Source organism: Psammomys obesus, unplaced genomic scaffold (genome assembly GCF_907164565.1).
Source record: "Psammomys obesus unplaced genomic scaffold, mPsaObe1.curated_primary_1811, whole genome shotgun sequence".
Taxonomy (NCBI): domain Eukaryota; kingdom Metazoa; phylum Chordata; class Mammalia; order Rodentia; family Muridae; genus Psammomys; species Psammomys obesus.
In genome coordinates, this window is record NW_026596051.1 from 28,252,657 (window position 1) to 28,280,054 (window position 27,398).

The following is a 27,398-nucleotide window of genomic DNA, read 5'->3' on the forward strand; positions in this document are numbered from 1 at the left end:
ACCTGTAATTGTATTTTGTTTATATGTGTATATGTGTTTTGGGTTGAGTCTGCGTGTGTCAGGGCAGTTCTTTCATTTCCTTATCAGATCCTCTGGAATAGGCCTTTGTGAGCTGCCTGACTTGCATGTAGAACTTAAATTTGCGTCCTCTGTTAGAGTAATATGTGCCCTTAACTGTTGAACCATCTCTCTAGCTACAAAACCACTTCTATTTAATTAGACGATTTGTGGTACTGGGTGGGGATTGAACCTAAGACATCACATGTTTGGCAAGTGATCCATGTGACTGAATAACAAGTGCCAGTGAGTGAACTAATAGTAATTTTAAAGCTAGTATTTAATATACATCTTCCTGAGAATTTAAGGTAAGCTATAAAAATGTATCAATGAAAATGGGCTGGCAGCTAAACATACCAAGTATAATGTTGAAAACAAGTTATGGTCATAAATAAGTTTGTTTCACTTTTTTTTTTGACAGTGATGTATTTATCTGAGGACAGTAATATTTTCATAACTACATTATTCTTTTCAGTACTTTTGAAAATTTTTGAAGTTGATTTTCTAGAGTATTATTACAACAGAGATGAGAAAGGGTGCACAAAACTATGTGAAGAAAATACAAGAAGTAAACTATTATTATTACTAATATGTTTAATTCACATATATACTTAAAACTACTAAAAAGTAGTGAAAATGTTAATTGTAAAACCTTGGCCTTATAAAGGCAAATTATCCTTCAGTCATTTTATTTGTATGAAAAAGTTGACACTTTATCAACTTAAGGGAGCAACTTAAAATGCTTTAAAAATATGGAGCTGTATATCAGTTAAAATGTGTAGCACCAAATATTCCAGTCAAAGGAAGAAGCTGGAGAAGTTACTTATCCTAATTCAGGTTTCTTCTATCAATGCAGGATCCTAAATGAAGGCTGGGGTTGACCAAGACACAGGGACTCTAAAGTGGTTACCTAGACATCTCAAGCTGCTTCAGTATTAGTAATCTCATGGGTCCTAAGACAGTTTATAGCGTATAAATGTGCATTTGTAATTGTTTTATTGAGTGTCACTGCTTTAATTATTTTCGATAATTCTAAGGATAAAGAAAATTTAATATATCTAACTTTAAATTAATTTAGGCTTGCTCATTACTAGAGCCGAGGTGTCACAGAGAGTAAACTGCAGTGTTACAGATATGTATATATATACTTACATACATACATACAAAGCTATTGTTATAGCTAGCCAACATATAAAGAAACAGTAAATTTTGATGTGGTCGTTAAATCTGCAAAGATTATTTATAGAAGAGTTGCTACAGGCCAGGCTGGTTGTGTATGAAGTCTTTTCTCTATTTCCTCATTCTGTTCTAGTCACCATACACTAATCCTTATCTGCTATATTATAATTCTGCCATGACTTGTGTTAATAGCCACTATTTATTTCTCACAAGAATGTGAGATACAGGTTTATTAGACTGCAATAGCCCCATATGAGAACCATGTTGAATACATGAAGCCTCCTTGTAGCAGCAGGTAAATAAAAAAGCTTGATTCATACTCTGCAAAGTAGGAAAAATCTTATGGCATAGACAGACATGGGATCCATGTCTGTCTCTTCAAAGGGAGTGAGAGGTCATTGTATACACAGAAAAGCTGGATTTTTGTACAGGCTTTGGGTTGTGCAGTAACTGTAATGTGCCTGACACCATCAAATTTGACCTGGACAGTTGAATTCTGGACAGTTGAAAGATTACCTTGTTCTAAAAATGTTACAGATATACCAAATAGTTAATATGGTCAAGCCTGAGTGTATAGCTTAATGTCTCCATGAATCTATCCAAATATAAAGTTGTCAAGATGTGTAGTTAATCAAGTGAATTATTTTTGTTGTGCTGGAGTATGATTTCGGTAGTTACTACAAAACAAAGCTTTTCTATTCCATGAGGAGCCAGTACATGTTCACTAGCCAAAGTCTATAGGGTGACTACAAAACCTAATCAAGATCTGTCTGGTATATTAGGAATATCAAATATGTGGTGTCTGCCTTCAGAGCTTTGTAAGGACACAGGGAGAGAAGGTATTCATGAATTACCAAAACAAAAAAACAAAAACAAAATTATGCACTATGTTAGTAAGGACTAGAGAACCTAATGCCAGCAGACTTGAAATACATCTTGGAGGATGAAGATCTGAATTTATAGTAGAGAGCTGATTCCACACTTAGCTGAGTGCACGTTCTTTCATCTTTCCATTTAATGATAATGAGATGATTAAGTGTATTTATGTGAAGCACAGAGTGATGTAAAATTTCTCAGCCACTGTACTGTATATATATATAGTACAGTTCCTCAATAAATGAGCTAATTTTCCTCCTGTTAAAAATCAAAGGATGGAAGTGTTTTCACTGATGGTAAAATATGGTAGACTCATGTGATCTGTTTCTGTTATGTCTTTAGGTAAGAAGGCTTAACTTGTGTGGAATGGGAATACAATGAGGCCATAGAGGAATCAAATGCAAGAGTGACACAAGATCTAAGCTAAACAGGACTGCCAGTGTGACTATGAACACTAATTTGAGTATAGTCTCTTGGTTGATTGGCAAATTGAAAAAAAATATTGGTTTTCTTTTTTTAATGCCCTAATTTCAAGTACAAATTTCCAATGAAATGGCACTAAGTATAGGTAGTTAAGGCAGAACATTTTACATTTATTTTTGACTTGTTGTAATCATTGATGTGATTATTTGGAAGAACAGGAAAACATGCTAGTTAAGAGCAAAGACTTTGAAGTTTAATAATTGTGGAGTACAATACTTGATACAGAATTTGTTTATGTGTGCTTGGTCTCATGTCTAACAGTTTTAAAAGATGACAGGATTTCTAGGAGGAAGGGGCTAGTGCGAGGTGAAAGTCATGACTGCTTTCCTGAAAAGAGTAATACTTTATCTTGTGTAGTGCATAGGGCGATGTAGGAGGCAAGATTAGCTGTTTTAAAAGATCAGGCATTGTGGTCTCAGTGTCTGTTTTCTCTCCTCTCTTCTTCCCTCTCTGATGTGCATGTTAGTACCATGTTCATAATCTTCATAATTATGAGCCAAGTAGAGACACCATTTCTTTACAAAATACCCACCTTGAAGTAGTGTTACTGAAATACAAAATCAAGAATCTTAGTTTATGATATATTTCAGCAAGTTTTAGAAAGATCATATTAAAAACTTTAAATATAAAGATGGCATGAAGCCCGTCATATTAGTTAGTATACGGTGTATGTGTTTAATAACTGGTATATGTCAAAGTGTGTTAAATTGTGGCATAGAAATTCACAAGAAATCTAGAAATAAAGTACCAGTCTTCTGTTCTGCAAATTGAAGTAATAGACCCAGTGTGGATCTATCTTATTGTCAAATTTTTGGATTTGTGTATTTAAGTCAGAGTACCTGTAGGACTGGAGAAACTAGAAAGATTATTGGGATGAGTAGAAGGGTCATAAAGAATGTCACCTAGTAGAACACAGGTGTTATCAAAAGATGGAAAAAGGAGTAAGGAGGGTAGGTTAGATGTGTTGGTAGGGAGAGGATAAGTACTACTAACGATGTCAGAAACACTGGAAAGCTATTATTTTATAAGCACACACACACCTAAGTGTAATTTGTGGTACCTACATGGAGGGATATGTTCTTCCTAGAAGCCATGGACTGCCAAATAAAAAGTCTTGCGCCAGGTGTGGGATGCTCCCCCTCAAGGTGTTGCTAAGACCTGGTGTCTTTGACAATAACCTCTTCCCCGAAACTATGTAGTGTATTGTCATTGCTTTTGGTTGCCCACCCGAACTTGATGGGAAGACCAAATTGCTGCAAACACCACTCACTGGCCACAGGGCCTGGAGAAATCACCTTGGTACTGACTAGGAAGCTTCCTCCTTGCTTCCTAGAATGGAATTACTATGTAAATCATGGGGGAGGTAGTTATCAACAGTTTTACCCAACTGTGAACCCTGTAAAGTAACAATAATGACTGGTGTGGTAGGATTTGCACATGGATGCAATGGCACATATGCTGTGGATCTTGCTGATTGAATTTAAGGCTTGATCCGTAGGAAGAAACATGCCTGTTACTGTAAATTGTCAAGAACCCATGGTTAGGTAGCTCACAGGACCTGTGGAATAAATCTAATAATTGTTCTGGTAAATGGATATAGTATAAAACTGCCCTCTAAATTTTTATCTCTTATGTTCCAACATCCATACCCTTTGATTAATGCAGCTCTCAGACCACATCAGAGAAGTTTCTGTGCAGTGGATAGTGATTAACACAGAACCCTGTAACTAGTTAAACTGCAGAGAATACCTGTCTGTTGAGTGTTGAGCCACAGATGCTACACCTGTATCACCACTTACCTCTGCAGGCTCAGTGGGCATCATGAAAGTGGAGAGAGAAGGGTTTTAAGCCAGAGGTAGTGGAGGATCAGAGTCAAATAGTGTCTTTTGGACATGACAAGACTATAGCACTCATTAACTTTTAGCAGCTGTGTTTTCCCATATAAGATCAAGGCTGTCAACATGTACCTTGGAGGGCTAAGGGGTTTGAGAATCTCTACACCTGAGGACCGATGGACAGTGGATGGCTTCTGAGGGAAGTTTCTTTAAAGGTGTGGCTCCTGATCAGCTGTGCTTTCTAGTAGATGGCTCCATACCTAGCATTAGATAGCTAGGACAAGTTAGACTTGATGTGTTAAAGAGGATCTGGGAATAAAAAGTTTGGGGTTTAAAATCATATTAGCTTGAGGTTTTGCCATGTTTTTGCATTTTGTTCTTTTGTTTTCTCAGGAGTTTTATCCTAATATTCTCTTATGACAAACCGAATGGCTCCATAGTTCAGTTTTCTTTGCCTGTTCCTAATTTACCCTTTTGCCCTATAATCAATCATTAGTGTGATTACTGTCAAGTGTTTTGCTGGCAGTTTTGATGGCAACTGATAGGCAAATGAACTAGAAGGGGGAGAAATTCTCATGGACTAGAGATAAGCCAGGTAACAGTGAGATGGTAATGGAGTAAATCCAAAATCAATATTGGAGCTGTATTTGCCAACTAGACTCATGAGTAAAGTAAATACTTAGGTTTGGGTGTTAGTGGGGAGGGCATATTAGTGCTCTTGAGTATTTCATAAAAGGCAATCTTTTTTTTTAATTGGATCCTCACTATAATGGTTTGAATCAGTGCAATTTTAACCTTGAACAAGAATTTACCATAATTCATGTTCCTCCTTAACCCTTTAGACCTAAGTGCCTTAAATAAATAATCCTGTAATTAGTATCACCATCTCTTTATATCTTCAGTAAATTAAACCCAACCGGCTTCTAGTACTTTCACTCCATGAAAATAGTACTTCTCAAGTCACCTCTGACCATCATATTAAAGAGTCCATCTTTAGGTCTCAACTTGTGTCCTTAGCACCATTCAAGGGTTGGGCCCTGTTATGTCTCCACTTAAGGGACAGAGCCTTAGGAAAGTAATTAAGATACATCTGAGTTGTACAGAGTAGACAGGTTTCTTCCTTTGAAGAAGAGATACCAGGGTTGATTTTGCAATGTAAGAGCACAGTGGGAAGGCTGCTATCCTGTAAGCCACAAAAAGTCACCACAAAGTAAATCCTGCTGGCCCTTTTCGGCATCTCAGTCTCCAGAACTGAAAACAAATTGCTGTTTAAGTTGTAAGTTTGTGTTATTTATGTCAATGCAAGCTGACTAAGCTACCCCATCTTCTTTTTTGAAACAGTTTTAGGCCTTTGAGACCAGACACATTACTTGGCTGCCTTTCCCACTGCAAGTCACCTTGTCTGGAAAATAAAGGTTGGGATTTCTTAGAGGTGAATTCCAGGCATTCTTTTCTTCTCACTGTACAAGTTCTCCTTCAAGGTCCTCATCCATGTTTTATAAGTGCTATCTTAACCCACAGTGTCAAAATGATTTTCCTTTCCTTCAATGCAGAGTTGCTCCCTGCGAAGTTCATTCATGTTCAGCATCTCCAGTACAGCTTACCACTGCTTCATGGCTCTATTTTTTTTTTCTCTTTCATGAATACACGAAGTGAGGAGAGTAGAGATCCTTGCTGTTTTGTTTAGCATTTCTTTCCAGCAGCGAGCACATAAAAACTGGACAAATGTATATTGAAAGAATAAATTTGGGATATCTGCTTTGGCCGCAGTAAAGTAATACAAACCAGATTTGCCTTTTTGCTTTGAAATAGTGCAGGGCAAGATGACTGATTCCTGTATGAAGACAAAAGCCCTACAACTGGCTTCACACCTGGCAGACTTCCAGGGTTCTTGATTGGGAGAGGAACCCAGGAGGCATTGGATATATTTGAGAATAATGTAGCCAGTTGAGAGTTGCTGAGAGAAAGTTTTGGGGAGCAGGAATGAGCAAATTAGTTGTGAATACCCCAGAATTTTAATTCGGCCTCCGAGGTGTTTAGACAAATGCTGATGTGGAGAGCAGGGCAAAAATGTTTCCCAAGGCTGTGAAAAGGACCAGATACAAAATTATGAAGACATAGATCAGTCCCACCTATTAGGGTCTTCTAAGAGTCTTCATGAGTGTTCAGACTGCTCAAATGCAGAGTTTTCCAATCATGGTATTTCATGAAGTGTCACCTTACATCCTATACGATGTTTAGCAACACCCATGGCCTCAACCCACTAGATGTCCACAGCACCCTCTAAATGTGACAATGAAAACTCATTTGTGGAGCAGAGTCATCCCTCATTGAGTAATACTGGTTAATACTAGAGGTTACCCTCGGTTGTTGTAGAGGAATTTTAATCCAGCAACATGGCTTCTCTGATCACACCAAAGACCTTCTAGTTCTGTGTGATCCAGCTAGACATACCTTTAGTCCAAAGCAATGAAGGTAAAGTTAGTTTGTAGAAGGAAGTGCCCATGTTTGAAAGTGATGTCTAAATGGGGTGCAGACAAAGTGACAAATCAGAAAGATTTGATAGAATGAGTCAGAGATAGAATATGCCCAACTTTCATGAAAAGAGACAGGAAAATACTGGTCACTTTACAGCAACAGAGAGAGAGAGAGAGAGAGCAGGGAAGACAATACAGCAAATAGTTCAGTAGAGATGATACAGTAGAGCTCAGTACAGTAAGGCAGTTTGGTACAGTTAAGTTTTTGGAGTTCAGAAGCAGAGCAATTCAGGAGAAGTCAAGAGAAGCCAGTTTGAATCAGTCAGCTTGGAGATGAGTCTTGAGCCAGAACAGCTGAGTTGAACCAGCCAGCCAGAGTTCAGAAGGAACTAGAAAGGGTGAGCTCATTCAGCAAAAAGGGTGAGTTTATTCAGCAGTAAGCCTCCAAGACAACAATTACATCAGAAAAATAAAGGTTACTTTTACAGGTTTCCCTAGCTAGCAATGCTTAAAGCAAGACCTGAAAGGATCAAAGCATTCCTCAGTAAAAGTTTAAAACATGTAAAATATCATGAAAAGCCCAGCACAAAACATAAAATTCACAATGCCTCACATTTCATATAAGTGAACAGGGATGAAAATAGTAAAATATGACTCCTAACAAAAAATTAGATATACATAAGTAATGCTAATTATAAAATTAGCACAAAAGAGTTCAATACAATTGTATTTTCAATACAATTGAAAATTAAGTTCAGAAAATTGGGAACACAGTGAGAAATTAGCACAAAGAGTAAGTCTGAATGGAGGGTGATGGGCCTATTCTATGAAGTGGGAAACCTGGGTGGTACTAACAACAGAGTAGACAAGACTTGTCAGGCAGAGAAAATATATGAAGAATACTATTATATATATATATATATATATATATATATATATATATATATATATATAATATAGAACAGAGAAAATAGAACAACTACTAATATTAGTATCTTACTTGTGAGCAGAATACATATGACATCACAGAAACAGTAAAGAAAGATGGATACTTATTGAAGAAACAATGGTTATAAGTGACTAAACTCACATACTCAAAATGCTCAACACATACTAAGTAGAGGAAATAGGGAATAATGCTAAGGTTTGATCAAACCACTAACAGAAAAATTAGCATGCAGAAGATAAAAATGAGCTGCAGCAAGATAAAAAGCATCTTTAAAAGACTAAAATCAACCAAATTTGAAATCCATGATCATGAAAAAATGTGAGGGATCAAACTCTAGGGCTTACATATGGTCAGCAAGTGTATCATAAGGTCCAAGTAGCTCAGGGTGGACTTAAACTCTTATGTAGCCCATCATACTTTGAAACCCATGACTGTTCTGCAGCAGACACTTAAGTTGGAATATAGGTGTGCATCTTTGCCCAGCTCACAAGATACCCTCTAAAAGGAATGCCACATAAAAAGAAAAGGATGAATGAAAATGATCCACAGCAGAGCTGCACTCCTGGAGACTCCAGAAGAATGAAATGATTTTAGATGGAAATCTTGATTTATAAAAAAAGAATGAAGAGCACAAGAAATAAAAAAATTCATGAAAAAAAAATCCTTTTTTAAAAATCTGCTTGGAAGATGACTGTGCTTACAGACTGGAGGTGGCTTGTGTATCCCCAAGAGTTAATGTCTTTAGAAATGCTGCAGTACTAAGATGGCAGAACCTTTGGTGGTGCTGTTCAGTGGGAGAGCATTATCTACCCTCAGAAGGAATTCATACAGTTTTCACAAGACCCACCTGTTGTAGGTGGGCATTTCACTTTCTGCCTCTGCATGCTGTGACCCCAGTTTTGGGGCCCTTGACAAAGTGAACAGTTGGGGCTCCTTGTTCTCATTTTTAGTCAAGAAGAGATAAACTTCTGTTCTTTATATAAAGTGTCCATCTCAGGTTTTTCGTTTTATCAACAGAAAATGGAACATTATATTGTGTGAAGAAAATATAGGAACAGAATTACTATTTTGAAAAATAGTATTTGTACAATTTATACAGTTGGAAATGTTAAATGTGTGACAGCCACAACACAACAGGTTGGGGAAGGAAGTAAAAATGTTATAAAATTTGTTATTCATGAAGTGGTATAATATTTGAAGGTGACAAGCGAATGATATATAGTGTAAACTAACAGCAGCCTGTAAAATTTTATTTGTGGCTCTGGTGATTCAATCAGGGTTAGGGTTAGGGTCAACAACATAAGCATCACTTGCCCCACACCATATCTACTGAATCCAACTTTGTGGCTGATACCTAGTCATCTCTTTGGACAAAACAAACAAAACCCCACTTCTGGTGGCCATGCATGCTCAAGGCTGTGGCCCACTGTTCTAATGTAGAACCATCTCATCTGGGCTACCTAATACAGCTCTGTGCCTTTACTCTTGCCCTATACCACCTGTTTTCACAATGTAATCAGAGACCTTTTTAGGATTTTTTATAGGTACCCTATTCACATGCAATCTAAATCTTATGTGTGCAGTTGGAAGTCACCAACAGTACTTCATGGCTCACCAGGGACCCCTTTATTCCTCAGACTTAACCATATCCTGTATCATGTTTGTTTTCCATTGACTTGAAACACTGGCCAAGCCTTATTGTTGTAACCTAGTAGAACTTGATCAATTTCCCCTACCTGCTTCCTGGAAAAGCATTCTGATCCCACTAGTTACTTGTTGCTTGGTCTAATTAATTTCCATTCTGTATTTGAAGTTAAGTAATGGACATTTTCTGGATCAGACAGAATCTTTGCATAATAAGCTCTCCTAACACCACACAATAAGAGCTTTGTTGAGTTCTGAAATCATTTGTTTGATGTCTGCCTCCCTTAGTAAATATAAAAATGAAGGAAGAACTGAGTCTGGTTTCATCATGTTTCCCATGTGTTTATTATACTGGTTAGCACACAGAAGAAAAACTTGTTTTTGAGACTGGCTCTTCAATTTGCTACATAAGCCCAGCCCAGCCTCGAACTTGAGCTCCTTGTCAGCTTCCCAAGGCCTGAGATTCTAGATGCGCACTATGTACACCCAGGGGTGGCACACATTGCTGAACGAATGTATTAATAGAATGTAAAAATCCACTTTTCTATGTTCCTAACAGAGAAAAAACATAAACAATGAACTTTCCAGTGTTGCCTAGAATCAGGAGGAAAAAGCCAATGTTTGAGTGAAAATTAAACTAATATCGAGGAAAAATGGGGAGTAAAAAAAAAATCATTCAGGCACCTAGCATATGTTTCCTTTTTTGGTAAAGCATCGATGGACAACTGCATCAGGCTTAATGTGGTACCAGGATGCTCAGGGAGACAGTGAAGAAAACTGTTTATGTTCTAGGAAAACTGAGGGAAAGAAACACGAAGTAGGAGAGCTGGACTAAGGGTTCTGAGTGTTTTGTTTTTACTATTATTACTTTTAGGTAAGAGTAGAAAAAGACAAGCTATTGCCCACACTGCAAGGGAGCACTGGGCAAGGCAGTTCATAGAACCACCCGCCTTCAATTTGGATCTTTCTTTTTCTTTCTCCCTTTTTTTTGGAGGGGGAGATTTTATTGAGCGTTTGCCTCTATGTATGCATGTGCATGAACGCAGTGTCTGCATAGGACAGAAGAGGGTGTTAGATACCAGGGAATGGAGCTGGTTGTGAGCTGTCATGTGTGTTAGGAATTGCTGGTGCTATGGGAGAGCAGCCACTGCTTTATACTGTTGAGTCATGTGTACAGTCCAAATTTTGAATTCTTAAACAAACATGGAGTGGCTTTGATGGCTATGTTTTGAACAACTGCCACTTGATGGGCAGGATTTCAAAGTTAGCCTGTGTAATACAGCATGCCTGTCTCAAGAAAGGATTAAGTTAAAACAAGGGGAAAAAAAAAAGGCAGAGATTACTTAAGGCAACAAGTGAGGTAACATCCTATGAGGCAGATGTGAAGCAATGAAATCAGCCTCTAACAGATGTCAACAGCTGGCCATGGAAGAAGAGAAGACCTTTGCACTTACCTCAGCTTGAAACAGGGCTACAATCTGTAGGCAGAGAATACAGATTTATAAAATGGAAAACCTGGTGCCCATGGCTCCTGCAGCACCATGTTGGTGGATAAAGATGAATACTGCTCTAGTGAGACTCAACAACACCGCTAAAGTAACTATTGTTGGGAGAAGTACGTACAGAATTGGGAATGAACAAAAATAATTTCCATTTATTTAAGTAGCCATAAATTTATGCTTTCTGGCTGTAGCATATCAAAACTGCAGTAGTAAAGTCATCTGAGCTAATACCCAAGAAGCAAAACCAGTTACCAGAATGTAATCATCTTGGTGTGAATGGTATTTGCCACAGCATTCCTTTACTTTACATTTTTATTTTATGGCTAACTGGGTTAAATATAGCACATAACATCTTTATAGTCACATTATTTTCTGAAACTATCAGAAAACTCTAAAGAAGGACTCCCAGGTATGGATACAAAATGTGACAGGAAAAGTTTAGGACATGCAACTTAACATGCTGAGAAGGAATTGTGCCTTAGGGGACACAAGAGGCAAAACTAATCCACTGTAATCATTTGGCGCCAGAGCACCTTGCACACAATACTGTCATCGTATTGCTGATGTTCCTTGGAATATACCTTTGGAAGCTCATATAGAAAGTGCAGCTCACATGACTGAACCATGGAGGAATGTTTCTCCACCAAAATTCGAGTTAGAACAATCCATTCTGAACCTGAGTTTTCCCATGAAGTGACAATTATGATGCTGAATACTATAAACTGTAGTGATGTGTGAGACTACCTTGAAATGACGTGCCTCAACTTCGAAAATCTGAGAGAACATTTTGTGTTCAATCACCAAAGCTACTGTTCTGAATGTTCGGAGAGGATCAGAGTATGAGTTACAGTTTCATCCTTGGTTTCAGGTCGCTGAAGGGAATCATTTAAAAATCACTCATAAGTGATATTTTTATGAAAAGCAACATTCTGAACGCAAAATTTTCAGTCACTTTCTCAAGACAGTAGACAAAATAGGAGGAGCTGATAAAATGTATAAAAGTAATGTGAACATCCAAACTCTTGAATATTCATAGAAAACCTAACATTTTAGGATGAGTTAAATAAGCTTATAACACTTTAAAATCCATAGTAGGTTGTTTAGTCTTATCAAGTTCCTCACATATGTCCAAAGTTAGTGTATGTACACCCCAATATTTACCAATTAGGAGCAGGCATGTTTGCCCTGGACTTGAGAAACATGGGGCAACTAATAAACATCTGTATTACTATGTTTGGTAGTCACAGTCCATTTAGACCATTATTACCTAAAAGTCCTAAGCACCTGGCCCATTTTTGGGTTGGGGATGTCACTCAGTGGTACAGCATCTCCTTATCATGTACTTGGCCATGTGTTTAAGCTCTAGCACTCTATGTACTTATGTAAATGACATCTAATCAAATGTTCATTTCCTTCTCCCAACTCTCATATCTATTAGAAGAGATAATCCATAATTCAGTTTGTTTATACAGTTCCTATTGTTCACAGAATGTTGTTCACACTGGACTGATCCCTTTAGGCTTCAGACATGATACACCACTATTCAATTCTATCCTAGCTAGAGCCAGCTTTTTAAACCTCGTTTCCTAATCCTACTATACTACTCTCAGAATACCTCATCTGTGAATATGTGTATGTTTTGTACATGCTTGTGTAGTATGTACACATTTGTGTGTACACAGAATGTATGTTTTGTATGTTTGCGTAGTATGTACACATTTGCATGTGGGCGAGTGTGCATGCTTGTGCACATGCATGTGAGGAGAGAGGTTAACACTTGTGCCTTCCTCTGATAGTTTTCCTTCTTATTTTCTGAGATAGTCTCTCAGTAAAACTGGAACTCATAATATGGCTAGTCTGACAGGGGTGTAATGAGCTTTAGTCATCCACTGTTCTCTGTCTCTTAGTGCTGTAGGTACAGATGTGTACTTCTGTGCTCATATTTTACATGGATTCTGGGGATCCAAATTCATATCCTCATGGTTATATAGTAGATACTTTGCTGATTCTCTTGCCCCAGATTACATCTTGATTCATTAAAAAAATGATTTTGAATATCTTAATATTCTGCCCATGAACTGCTGACTTTTATTTTCACATATTGTTTCCTCACTTTAAGAGAAATAGGAACTTCTGGTCAACAACAACTTCTAACCACCTCCTCTTCCCCCAGATCCTATACTCAATAAGCAATCCCAGGGTTTCTCTTTCATTTTAATACACTTAGCCCTTTGATTCTCACTGGCTTTGACATTTAGACACTTTCAAAAACCTCACTTTTAATCTTAGCAAATACCTTTCTACCTCCTGTCTACTTAGAGCTTCTTGGCTGCAATGTTGGCTTTTGCACCGATTGCTCCACACAGGTGTTGTCTCCTTTAGCAGGAGGGTAACCTCTTGGTGCATTCACTGATCCATCTCAGGGCTCATCATGGCTGACTTAAGCACAACTTACACTGCTTTCTTAAAACATCCTTCAGTCTCTCCCCTCTTTTTTCATCAGTCTCATTCATGCACACCTATTTCCTGCGTCCTGGAGGTGACTCTGGGATCCTAGGACTCTGCAGTCTTACACTGAGGAATCTCTCCTACCTCAGTATCATTTCTGACTTGCCACACCTGTCTCAGTTCAAGCCTCATCTGAACAGGATTCACATTATCTACCTGCTTCTTTAACATATTTTTTTAGATATCCTGCTAACTACATCCAAACCCCTAAAGGTAAAAACCAAACCCCTCAAAATGTTCTTAAATGCTCACCACAAAATTCTGGATGTTTCCTTTCATTTCCTTATTTTATTAAACTGATTTTCACAGAGACTGAATTGACAATCATAGACCCTGTATGGGTCTGAGCTAGGTCCTCTGCATATATGTTATGGTTGTAGGACTAAGAGTGAGAGTGGGAGCTGTCTTTGACTCTGTTGCCTGTGCTTGGAACCCTTTTCCTCCCACTGGGTTCCCTTGTACAGCCTTGATATAGGGTTTTGTGCCTAGTCTTATTGTAATTTGTTATGCCACATTTGTTTGATATCCCTGGGAGGCCTGTCTGCTCTTTTTTGAAGGGAAATGGAGGAGGAACGGATCTGGGGGAGAGGGGAGTTAGGGAGGAGAGACTGGTAGGAGTAGAGGAAGGGAAACTGTAGTTGGGATGTCATATATGAGAGAAAAATTTTAAAAAGACACTGATTTCATTTCATAGACTTCTGTAAAATTTATCTTTCCTACTTTTCTTGTTAGGACTTGGAACTTTCCCCCTCCTATCAACTTAAGTTGCCTCACCATTTGAAAAATGCCACTTCCAGTGATTGTGATTTTATACTTTCAGACTGACCATTGCAAAGTCTTATTTTGTATCTTAGCTCTGACAAATTACTCCATTTTCCAAATGAGCCAACTTTCTTTATTACATAAATTGCTTTACTTAAGCCGCTCCTACCACTTGATAGCTTCTAGTATTTGAGGTTGTTTCAAGTCTCACTATATAAGCAACAATGTTGGATAAATTTGAAAGTCCATTTCCCTCCTTCATGTTCGTTGAGGTAACTTCTTCCTGGTCACATGATTCAACATTCAATAAGTATTTACTTTTCTATGCTTCCTAAGAGCAAAACCTATGGCATAATCACTGTTTTCTTTGAAAATGTTATATCCTGCTTACATCATAAAGTAACTTTATTTATATTAATGTGTACATCTTTTCTCACTTAAAGGAAATGGAACCTCATAGACCTTCCACACTAAGAACATGCTGTAGCCATTCCTTAAATAAGAAAAATACAATAGCACAGAATTGAACTTGTCTTTCTTCACTTGTCTACATTTAACACAGAATATGGTAAATGCAGTGAAATCTTATGTAATAAATCACATCTGGACAGTTAATCTGTACAAAGGCAAGACATTTCATGATAGAAACAATTATTTTCCACCAACAGAAATATTCCAAAATCATAATATACACTGTCCTAATTTTTTTTTTAGGAAAGTCCTGTAGTTAACAGTCTTAAGTCTTCAGTCACTAAAAATTCTATGAAAAACAAGAACACATACATAACTAATGATGAATTTTAGTGTTACTTCAAAAAAGGCAAAAAGAAGTATGGACTACCAAGAATAATGAGAGAAAAACAAAAACACAATAACACTGTAAGAAACATTTAAAAATCACATAAACATAACAAATATTGTTATAAATGCAACTGTATAAAATAATGTACTTGTTGATTTAAAAAATGTTAAAAATAAAGAAGGAAAGTTATCAGTAATGGTGGCTAAAACTTTAAGTAGAATAGGAAACAGCACTAGCAAATTTTAAAATGGAAAAGGTGAAAATAACTCTTCATATGATGCTAATTTTTTAAATACCCACAAAGAATTTAAAAAATAATTTGCAAAAGTAATATTAAATATTCTTCATCTTTCTGTTTTGGATAATCTTATATTTGGCAGGATGAAAAACAATATTAAAATAAGACTGTGTTTGATTGTTAGAAAAATACAATGGGTAAGAAGCTGCAAGGATAAAATACGGTTCTGTTGTAAAATGAATGAATGCAAATGACTTTTGAAAGTCTGTGACAGCATGAGATGAAGATGAACAGAAATAAAAATGAAACTATTTTATTCTTCGTGAAACTTGTATACATATTTTAGGTGAATTTTAAGCTTAAAAATTCACTATTAGGTATTTTCCTGACTGAGCATTTGTTATAATGTTATTTTTAGCCTTCTTGAGGATCAAAAAAAGTTTTTCTTTATAGTTTTCATTGACCTTTCATAATGGAGATTTTACTTTGACTCCTTTAAGCATTTAGCCATTTCATATCAGATAGTTGAAAATTTAATCATTATATGTTACATAGTACTGTATTATGCACATTAAAATTGAACTGGGGGCAGTACACATAAAACCATTAGACTATTTAAAACTTTTCAGCTTAATTACTATACTTAATATTTTAATGGAACCTCATGTTATTGTCTCTAGTAAGACACTATACTTTCCTAAGTCCCCAAAGACTCCCCTAAGTTATACAATGTAAAAATGAACACAAACTATAAAATATTCTTCTTTCTAAATATAACTTGGCATTTCCTCATGGTGAAGAAGTAATCTGTAAAGTCTTCCATTCTTCTAATATCCTAAACTGTCCACTTACCAAATGAGCAGATAGGAAAAAGCTATGCTGGCAGCTACCATGTTCATATCATCATTCTGCTACATTCAAAAAGGCAATAATTTCCCTGGGGTACTGAAGCTAGGTAAATGTAACTTAGTAAGGTATGCCACTACCATATAATTTCTGATTGCATTGTCAATTTGCCATGATCCTAATAGTGACTTGCTCAGCTACATAAAGGAATTTTCCTCTTTATATCTACACAAGTGAGCTCGGAGTCATAGAAGCCTACTTAATATACTTGCTAATCATTGAAAAAAATAGTGTAATGCTTTCTAAATATGCAGTCTTGTAACATATTTTAAAATCAATATCAAATGGAGTAACAGTTTAATGAAGATTTACACCCTAGGACTATGTTACATTCTTTAAATGAGACAGTCTTAGCTGTTTTCTGTATATTCTCATGTTTATTTTCGAGGAGAATAAGCATGTGTTAGCCTGCAGTAGTGAATTTTTAGTTAGTTTCTCTGTCACCTATCAAATACATTCATGGCCTATTTTCACGAAGTTCTTCATATCTCTTCTAAAACTGCTTGTGTTTGAATGCCAGAAACTGAGTGGCCAAGTGCACCATATCTAGCAGCACCTAATTTCATGAGTTTCATACTAGGTGCCAAGAAAGGAAGTTGTTCAAATATTTTAGAAATACAATAGAACCAAATTAGCTGTTCCTTTTCTACCTATTAGCTTATGTTTTACTCAAGGCACCTACAATGAAACTTTAAAATTAAGGAGAGAAAAACTTACCTACTTGGGATTTTTGTACAATAGTTTGCCATTTGTCCATTGTTGCAAGACTGTCGTTTATGTCTTTTTGCTGACATTTCTGTGGTCTTCCATGGTGGTCTTTTTCTTTTGTTTAATTTGATAAGAGCCTCAGAATTATCAGGATTTTTGTCAAAGTTAACATGCTTACTTAACTGGCTATTGTCAAGTTCATCAGTGAGTCTATTACTTGCTCTGGCATTTTCTCTTTCTTTACTTTGCTTTTTAAAGGAATTTTGTCTTGAGGAATGGGACCTTAAACTAAAGCGCTTTGATTCTTCTGGTTGTGCCTGATTACCTCCACTGTCAACAGATTCAGAAGGATAAATTACCGTATTTATCTTAAAAGTATTTCTGTGTTCAAGACAGTTGATCTTCCTCAAAAATATTCTACAGTCTTTTAAAGTTTTTGACCTCCAATTTCGGGAAAACACATTTTGTAGTCTTTGTTCCTTTTCAGACTCAATCTGGCTACACCCTGTCCCATTATCCCTTGCTTCTGACTTAAATTTATTCTCTATTCTAGCATGTGTTTTGAAGTCATGTACCGCCACCCTCTCTTTAGAAATGTCAACTCTGGTTTCTGGGAGTGAGGCCCACTGGTTACCTACTGTGCTTTTCCCACTGAGTAGTGTCTCTGCATTTGTCTGCCTCTCTGTGTTAGTCAAAAATTGATTCTGGCAGAAAAATCTTAAGTTCCTTCTTTTTGAGCTCCAATCAACTGTTCTGTGGCTGTTCTGTGGCCTTTTTTCTCTTCTCCACCTTTCACAGTGCAAACTCTTAAACTCAGACCTTTTCAACCTCGCTAGTGTTAAATTACTTTTCACATTTAAGAGTGGTGAACCAACCATTTTCTGTAGTATATGAAACTTCTCAGCTGACTTTGAAGGAGAAGAGACTGCAAATTTCTTAAAGTGCTTCCTGAAGGGACTAGCATTAAACCCACATTTCACTCCTAACTTAATGCCCCTGGTGTTTATCACTTCCAAGGGGTTTCGAGCATTTGCTTTTCTAACTAGTGAAAGGGACTGTGTTTCTGTTGTTTGCATAAACCAGGTACAAAGTTCATTCAAATTATACTTTTTCTTAAAAAGCATTTTTACAGGTGAAACTTCAAGTTCTAGAAGACAGGTTTCCAAAGGTCTTGTTGCTTTGAAATGATCACCTTCAGTGTATTCTGTTCTATGAACAAAATTCTGAGTTTCATCTCTACTCACCTGTACCCACGCATTTGTTATTTGTTCAAATCTATTGTTTAATTCCTTCAACAAGGAATCATTTGAAGCAGAAGTAGCCCACCACCTGAGTAAAGGGTTGGATGAAATTACAGGATCCAAGGATACTTCAGGAATGGGCATTAATTTCTTATCTTCCAAATATTTTTTTGCTTTCCTTGAATGTCTAGATCCTTTGGAAGCTAGTCTAAAACTTGACTGCCTGTATTTTTTCTTTGGACTTTGGTCTTTCTGCAAATGGAGTTTACATGATTTATGACACAGAGCATTTTTGTAAGTAAGTGAGCCAGAAGATGCAAATGAATGTAAGAAATGCAAAGGTTTTCTAGCCCTAATCGAATGTTTTAGAGGTATAGAAGCAACAGTACTATTTGATTCATTCTTAAATATGTCAGCATCGGTGCGCTTGATATTATCCACATTACTGGACTGTTGACCAAACTTTTCTTCTAAGCAAGTTTTTTCTAACATAGTCTCCTGTTCTAAAGGAGGTAAGCAGCTGCTAACACATACTTCTCTTTCCTGAGGTGAAATTCTACTAACAGTTACAGATATACCAGAGATTTTCACTTTTGCAGGTCTACCAGGCTTCCTAACAATTGACAAAGGTTTTTGATTAGGTCGAATAATGTTCTTGGAAGCCTGAGGAATCATAGGCTTGCTCTTGATGGGTCTAACACATTCAAAGTCAGAATCAAAAACCTCACTTTCAGTTGTCAATCTTGACACAGCACTCAGACTTTCACCATAGCCAATCTCCTGATCATTAGTATTTCTAAGACTACTAGAGTTAACTGGAAAGTCAGCAACATCATTGTTCAATGAGATGTTGCTGGTGATCACGCTTCCTTCAGAAACACATCTTTTGGTTCTTCTTGACCTTCCATAAACAACAGTAACAATGATACTCTTTCTGCAGACACCCTCTTTGACTTCTGATATGAAAGACTCTGGACTTTTCTTTCCAGGGCTAAAGGACTCATTTTGGCGAACACTGACATCTGTTTGATCAGCTTTAGGTTTTGGTGGTCTTCCAATTGGCCGTTTAATCTGTTTCACAACTTGTGGACCAATTTTTTTAGGTCTACCTGGCTTTCTTTTAAATGGTAAGTCAATAGCACTACTTGACTTTCCCTTAGGGTCTTCTTGTGAGTTATCACTGTTTAAACTATCAGTAAGCTCTGTAGATGATGGTGTAGCTTCTTGTATACAGTTAAATTGTTTTAATTCATGTTGAAGCAGGTTAGCATCATGATGATTAAAACTATAATCTTCCAAGCTAGTGTTTGGTATGTCTTCATTTGCTTCTCGTTTTCTTCCAGTTACCTGATGGGTTTTATGTTTGTGAGAAGCAAAATCAGGATTTGACTGTGATGTGCTGACTGAAGTTAAAGTGTATTTGACTCCTTCACTGCTTTTAATCTCCGATAAAAACATGAGTTTGACAGGACTAGAATAGTTAGAAACAGAACTTTCAGTACCTTCACATTTTGTTGGCATACTCTCAACACTGCATGTCAGGCTACCTCTCTCTAAAGTGGGTGATGTCTTCAGAGTATCAAGTCTCTTGTTCAAATCCATTACAGACACACCATAACTTCTTTTATTGCTACATGCTAATACAGATTTTGATAAACCCTGATTTTTACAAGCCATTCTACTTAGAGTACAAGTTAAATCTCTCCCAGCATTTTGGTCTTTATCATCTGTTTCTATCAACTTCTTGGATGTTTTACAGCCTTCAGACAATGCTTGATTAACCCAAGATCTTTGAACCATATTTATTGTGTCTTCCAAACGCTCCACAACAACTTGCAAATTAGAATTCATTGCAATTTGGTTTAAGTCTATGTTTTGTAAACTTTCAATTGGATCTCCGACTGGATCTTTTCTGTGTGCAGAGTCTGATACTCTTTTGCCCTCAGAAATTTTTTTGGAAACAGTGTTGTTTGTTACATATATAGAATACCATCCTGGAGGCACAATATTTCGTTTAGTTCTGCTCAAAAGACCAGGAGGATCAGTTCTCAAAAGTGTCTGAGTATTTTCTAGTTTTATATTTTCCCTATTACTCTGTATAGTTAGCTTCTCAGCTGTAGACCTCTCCTGTGATTTTCTTTGGCTCATTTTCTCAGATGAAGTTGCTTTAAAGTTTCCTGAAAATTGATCTGAAGCCAAGTTAGTTTCTATACTCCCAAGAGGTGCCTGCAGTGATGGTGCTATATCATTTGGTGAAAACAGTGCTTCTGCATGATTTTCATTTTGAAAGATTTTAGAATTTTTAAAAGGCTCTTGACAAGGCTGGAATTCTTCTTTGTTCACTGAAAGCATCTTATTGTTGTATGATAATTTTCTTGAATTTTTTTCACTGCACCTTTTTCTCAGAAAGTTTTCATCAAGACTGGCAAGCTCTCTTTTTATCTGTAAAGACTGCCTTCTGATCACAGGTGAATCAGGAGAGTTGTGCATTGCAAATAAGGTTTGTTGACGTTTTCGAAATCTTGTCTGAATAATTTTATTTTCTACCTTTTTATCATGTTGCATCAGTAATTCCATAAAACTATAATCGCTGGCCGTTGCACTGTGCAAGAGAGATGTTATTAAATTTCCCAATTTAAAATCATTATCTGAATCACAATCAGTGCTAGATAATTTTATGAGGTTTGATATATCTGTAGTTTCTATTGATTTTAGTTTTTCATTAATACGATCCATTAGATCTTGAAAAATTACTGCTGTTTCACTCTTTTCATGACTTGTAGTATAACTACCGCTGGCATCCATGAGCACAGAATCAGAGTTATCAGACTTCTTAGTTTTATGTAGTTTGCCATCATGGCCACATTTGTGAATGTTTATCTCTGCTGGTGTGAGAGATGGAGGCTGGTTAATGCTTGTCTCAAGTTTGTTATTTTCTAAGGCTGAAAGCTCTGAGACGATATCTTTCCACTTTTCAAATCCTCCAGTCTCTACAGGTGATAATGGTGGGGGTGAGGGACTTCGAGATCTACAGGCATCTTTAATAGTGACTGAATGATCACAAACTTCCCTTGACAAAAGAGGACTGTGAAAGGCTGTTCTTGTCGAGTGAATCTTTGCTAACTGTTCACAACAGCACCTGCGTGGGTTATAACTGCTTTCAATTCCTCTATTCATTACTGTCTTAATGTGCTCAACAGTTACAGTCTGACAAGACAAACAATGTAATTCTTTAATACAGACTGGCAGAGGCATTAAACCAGGGCTTTGTCTCTCATTTTGTAAACACCCTCTTTCTGCCAGTCTATATTCACAGTTACAGAACAAACCATGTAAATCATCCTCCAACAGGGGCTTTTGAGATTCTGAAGACATAGCACATGATGAATTACAACAGCAAAGAGAAGCAGCATTCTGCTCTTGGACTAGAAATTTCAACATAGCCAAAACTTGTTGATGGTGATGTATGCACAAAGATTCCAAAACTTTGCTTAGTGCTGATTTTCCTTTTTCCATTTTAGTAGCTTCCTCTGATTTTGCATCAACAGTTGAACTAAAAATAAAATCAAACAAAAAAATGAATTACAGCAAAAATACCATAGGAGTTATAATTCTTGATAGCGTTTGAATGACGTATTTTGTTATTGCTGGACTCCTGACTCCTATAGGCGGAACTGCAAGGATATCTTGGTTATTGTTTAGCAGAAACAGAATGAAGCACTGTTAAGTAAATCCCTGTGACAAAGTACAGGAGTCAAAGCAAAGCCATTTGAAATACAAAACTGGAGGATTACATATTCTTACACCAAAACATTCGTAATATTAAGAATTCTGGAAATATTAATATGAATAACTGCTTCCAAAGGAATAAAAACTTTTGTAAAGTAGGACAGTGACATGTTTTATAATTATCAGTCCATGTTAGTGCAAATAAGGAAGGTAAGGAGTGAAATCTTATTTTTATTTAAAATACTGTGCTAGGTAGTAAAAGTGAAATTTAGTATTAAAAGAGCTTTGCACAATCATGAAGAAAGTTATCAAATTTAGATTCAATATAAATAGAGTATCTTTTTCTAAGGTTAAACTTCAGGCATTTTAAGCTACTAATAATATAAAAGAAAAAGGAAGCTTTTTAAAAATTAAATCTACTTTTAACTGGTTTTAAAAACTATGGAAAAGCACAGGAAAACTAAAGGTATTACTTACCTAATTATAAAATTTCAAATGCTGGAAAATGCCCTACCACAGAAACTAACAGACATCTAACTTTAACTAAGATCCAGGATTGCTTACCAATAATATAGAAGCCTATATTTTTTATTCAATACCAGCAGCAAGAAGAATAAAATATATTAAAGGAATTCTGTTTCAGAAAAGTATCCATTTTAATGAAACATCACCAAACTCTGTACTGGGAATAGTCTTCCTAACCTAACCCCATATGTCTGTCATTTGTTCCTAGATGACAAAAATGCTATTTAGGGTTGTAATTGGTATACATTGCTAACAACTGACCCATATAAAGAATGTACTTATTAAAAGTAAGGGCATATTCATAGTATTAAAAATTAAAGGGGGTTTTCTTTTACAGTAAGCAGTAAAGTTAGTATTGTTCCCTGACACTGAATAACTTCCTTTACAGATACTATATAGTAATTTATTGAGTTGTACACGATTATGTTCTCTGAGTAATAAAAATGTCAATGCAAGTTCTGAGCATGCAATCAATACTTCAGAGGAAAAAATAACTATGAGATTTTACAAATGTTTTAGTAAGAATAACACAGTTTGACATAAAGAAGCACACAAAGCAAAAATTAACCAAAAAAAAAAGTTCAGTACTGCCACTAGACAAAAGATAGAACTCCAGTATCAGTCCCTTCTATAAATTTTTAAAAATTAAATTTGTAATGGTAGAGTATAAAACAATAGAAATAACTCAAGATTCAATGTCAAAAAAGTTTCTAAAAAATGTAAAACAAAAGCAACATCTAATGTTAGTTACTAAGTACTAGATAATTATATTGTTTTTCTGCAACTCAAATTTATGACTTCAGGTAACCAAAGAAAAGCCAACCTGCCCTGAGGAATATACTTCAGACAGTTTCTTAAGTAGTTATGGCCTTTTATGCATATTTATAACTAGTAATAAATGGGAGAGCATACAAGTTTTTAGATTGTTATATTATATTTCAAAGATTAATATTCTCTCTTAGTAGTTCCTAAAATGTTCAATGGCATTTTACTGTTAATGAAATCATTTGTACAGAAGTAGTAAGTAGTTGGGAGAGTATGTTTATTAGCATGTCCAAAGCACAGGGTGCAAGTCCTAACATAAAAATAAGTCCTGTCAAAATGATCAAAAGCAGCATTTGTTTAGTAATATAAAACTCTGTAATTGAATTTGATTAATATAATGAAATTATGAAAACCACTGACTTCTATATACTTTTTCTGACATTCCAAGGAAATCTTTATTTTAATGAGTTTTCTTATTCAGGTTGCTAGTTTTAATAATGGAAATTGAAAAATACCAGTGGTCACTGATACTCACCTAAAAATATGAACAATCAGATATTAGATTATATCTTATATCATTGTGGACAACTAAGTTTATAAGTTACGAAATTTAAAAATATATTTATTCAGTTTCAAGTTTTTTTTTTTTCTTCCCTCATTTTTTTTTTTCCATCTTAGAATCTCAAAGAAAAACATAATGAGTGAACAGGCATATGTGTGAATATCCAATTCACAATTTATTCTCAAATTATTATATATAAAGATCCTAAAATTGTAATTTTGAAACAATCTCACAATGTAGCTTTGGCTGGCTTAGAGCCCACTATGTAGACTATGCTGACCTAGAACTCATAGAGCTCCATCTACCTTTACCTCCTAACTGCTGAGATTAAAAGCCACCTCAGTCTAATTGACTTTCATTTTTTTAAGATCAATTCTAATTCTTCCAGTTTATTTATAAGCCCAAACATCTTATTTTCGTTACTATGCCCCTTTCTGTTAGAAATCTCTGAAAACGTCAATTTCTAATATTGTTTAAAAAAGAAAAACAAAAAACTCCTTACAGAGAATCAAAGAATTCAGTATAGTCAAGTTTTACTTTACTTTTCTTTTACTGAATGAGTAAATTAACCACACCGACAGTGTTGTAAATTTAAGTGCAAAAGCATTGAAGTGCTTTACTACAAATTACAACCTAGAAACACGTTAACTGAACAATTAAAATTCATACAATCAGATTTAGATATATAACAACACAAAATAGGAACAAAATTACAGTACATGTACAACACAAGACAGATACATGAATTCATTAGAAAATATTGTAATAAATAATTCATGAATTATAGTGCAATTGATTTATGCATAAATATAACTAATTGCCTAACAATCAGTTTATATTAACAAAATCTGTCGAAATCAAGGCAGCCACAGTTTTACTAAATTACTGCAACAATGGAAATACTGCAATTAAAAAGCAAACACAAGTATCTGCACTGTAAACAGCTAAAAAAAAATCAGTCTCACTAAAGTCAGTTTAATATAAAATCAGTCTCACTAAAGCCAGTATACAGTTTAATATGAAATTGTCATCAGCTGCCAGAAATGGGTTAAACAACTTTACTGAGCAGTAGTTTTCTAAAAACAGAGGCACTGTTTTTTTTTCTTTTCCTTCTTTTTTATTTTAAATATAAAATACTCGAGGAACATTCAAATAAGTAGAAAGCACATAAGGGTTGCTTTCATATTCATTAAAAGTCAGCTGAAACTGGACTTTTTAGAAACTGTCAATTAAGTATTAACTGGTAACTAAATTTATAAAGTATTTTAAAAGTTTAACATAAAGGACATCTTAATAGAACCAGTGGGGAGAGGGGACCCATAAACTTCCCTGCCTTTCCTAGTCTGTATAATCAAAGTCAACTCAGTAATACAAACATTTATGTTTCTTTTAAAAGTTATGGGTTGGTCAATACCTATAAACTATCAAAAAATATTTTAATTTACTATTTGACCAAAAATAAATAATACAAGTACTAAAATGCTGCAAATTAACTATAATATTACCTATAAAACTACTGATCACTGTGAAGTCAATAGCAAAATGATCCCTGATTTATGAATCCTGTAAAGTTTTTGGTCAGGTCATCTTTTAAATGATATAAAAGTGTTCTATAAGTTTCCCTTTACTATAAACTTCTCAATCAATTTATCAATGTAAATATAGTGTGAGGAATAAAAAAGCTCAATACAATATAAATATTATGTAATGCATTCGAGCTCTCAAAGTTTTGCAAGTAAAATTCTATATAAAGAGGTCAAGAAAATTGTTGTTGAAGCATTTACTTTTTTAACTTTGTTTTTCAATGGGAAGAGGGGGAAATATAATAAATAATCCATGTTCCAGTCCTCACAAAATATGGCTTACTTCTTTAAAAAGAAAGATGACCCTGACAAATGCTGTCTTGTATTCTATTACGTATATTTTCCTGGGGGAAGAAAAAGATCAAGAGGATTCATACCCTAGTATGCAGATAATGTTAACAGCTGAAAACGTTCAGTACAGATCTCAGAGACCAAGTGATTACCCGGTCATACATTTCTTTAAATACATGTAAGCAGTTTTAAAATTTAGTATCTGGACAATCACATGCCCATGTGATTATTAAACACACAAACACAAGTGTCGGGAACACAAGTATTTGACAAGGTGCACTTATTTTTAAATTCAGCTGTAAGAATTCCTTTTGGATTTAAAAAAGGTGGCTTAGGAAAATGACCAGAACCTGAATTTTAATAGAGAAGAGGAGCATTGGGGAGAATTCTCATCTATAAAGCAAATCTCCTTTCTTTACATGGAGGTACATGCTTTATTACATTTTACTACCAAAACTGCATACTTCATAAACCCACATGAATACTCTGACCCATATTTTTAAAACTGTTTTATAAAAATTACTGGTTTCATATGAGTCTAGTAAAAGTTAAAATGCACTGCCCAGCTTCTAACTATCCAAGTAGTAAAGAGTTTACATTACTGAAAGTTCAAAACAGCGTCAGTGTTAAATATCTGTAAATCTATTCAAGACCCTGAACAAACTGCAAGTTTGGTTATTAGCAAAATGATAATGTATCACCCACCAAAATGAAATCTGTAATTCATTTTGATAAACTGAAAATGTTTTGAAATGTCACAGCAGCAAATATATTAAAGTTACACTGAGGTTTTTCAATAGGAGTGTGTCACAATCCTTAAAGTAGTCATAACATCAACTAACCAGCACATTTAACCAAAATGACCATTCTCAAGCTTGTTCTGTGCACATTATAAACATGCTCTAAGTTGCATTCCAACTCTCTTTTCTAACCTTACACATTAGCTTATTTTTCAAATGAAAAACAAAATTAAATTACTTTAATAATTAAATTTAAATTACTTTTTGTTTTTAGTATTCCATCTTATATTAAAGGATTCTATAGCTGTTAGGGTTAACTATGTCAGTTTTTAAAATTTAAATTATATACTTATAACCCCAACTTCCTGCTAACTCAACAATTAAATGATAAATATTAAATTTTACTATACATATCCTTTAAGGTTTTTTCTTCTATCTTGGTGGATGCACTCTAGCACATTCTGTATTTTATAGAATGCACTGTAGTGTATTAATACTGTATCTATGAGTTACTCTTGGTACAGAGGTAACTATTTAACTTTGATTGGTTCCTAGACATACTCACAGTCATTGTAGGTATGTTACAGAAAAGTGTTCACAAACTATTAGTATCATATTTCCATTATAAGATGGTTCAACTGAATGGCTAGAATGTTTTTACCAATAAAAAAATGTTTCACTTGACAATTACTTGTTTTCCCACATTTTATGCTATTGACTACTAAAGAAAACCTGAATCTTTTTTTCACCTATTTATACAAGGATTAAATACAAACTATCAGAATAAGCAACTCTATAATTCTCTCCACAGTGAAAACCCTGAATAAAACTTTTTCAAAAGGCATGTAAGTGGTTTTTGAACTGTAAAATTTCATGTCTCCTGTCAGAGTGAGCATTTGTAATTTCCATGTGTGTATATAGATACACACACACATACACACACAGTCTCACATACGCCTGTGCACATTCACCCTTGTGTACATACGTACACACACACACACACACACACACACACACACACACACACACACACACA

General features: G+C 35.4%; 1 protein-coding gene across 3 annotated transcripts in view; it reads right to left on the reverse strand.

Moving 5' to 3' along the window:
• Window positions 1–27,398, reverse strand: part of Lcorl (ligand dependent nuclear receptor corepressor like) — a 154,853-nt gene that overhangs the window by 2,659 nt on the left and 124,796 nt on the right. For 2 of the 3 annotated variants that reach the window (XM_055624221.1, XM_055624222.1), the window contains one exon: window positions 16,936–21,720. The exons of the other annotated variant lie outside the window; for it this stretch is intronic. In XM_055624221.1, the coding sequence (XP_055480196.1) occupies window positions 16,936–21,720 (4,785 nt within the window). The remainder of the gene's footprint in view (window positions 1–16,935; window positions 21,721–27,398) is intronic. 3 annotated transcript variants of the gene reach the window in all.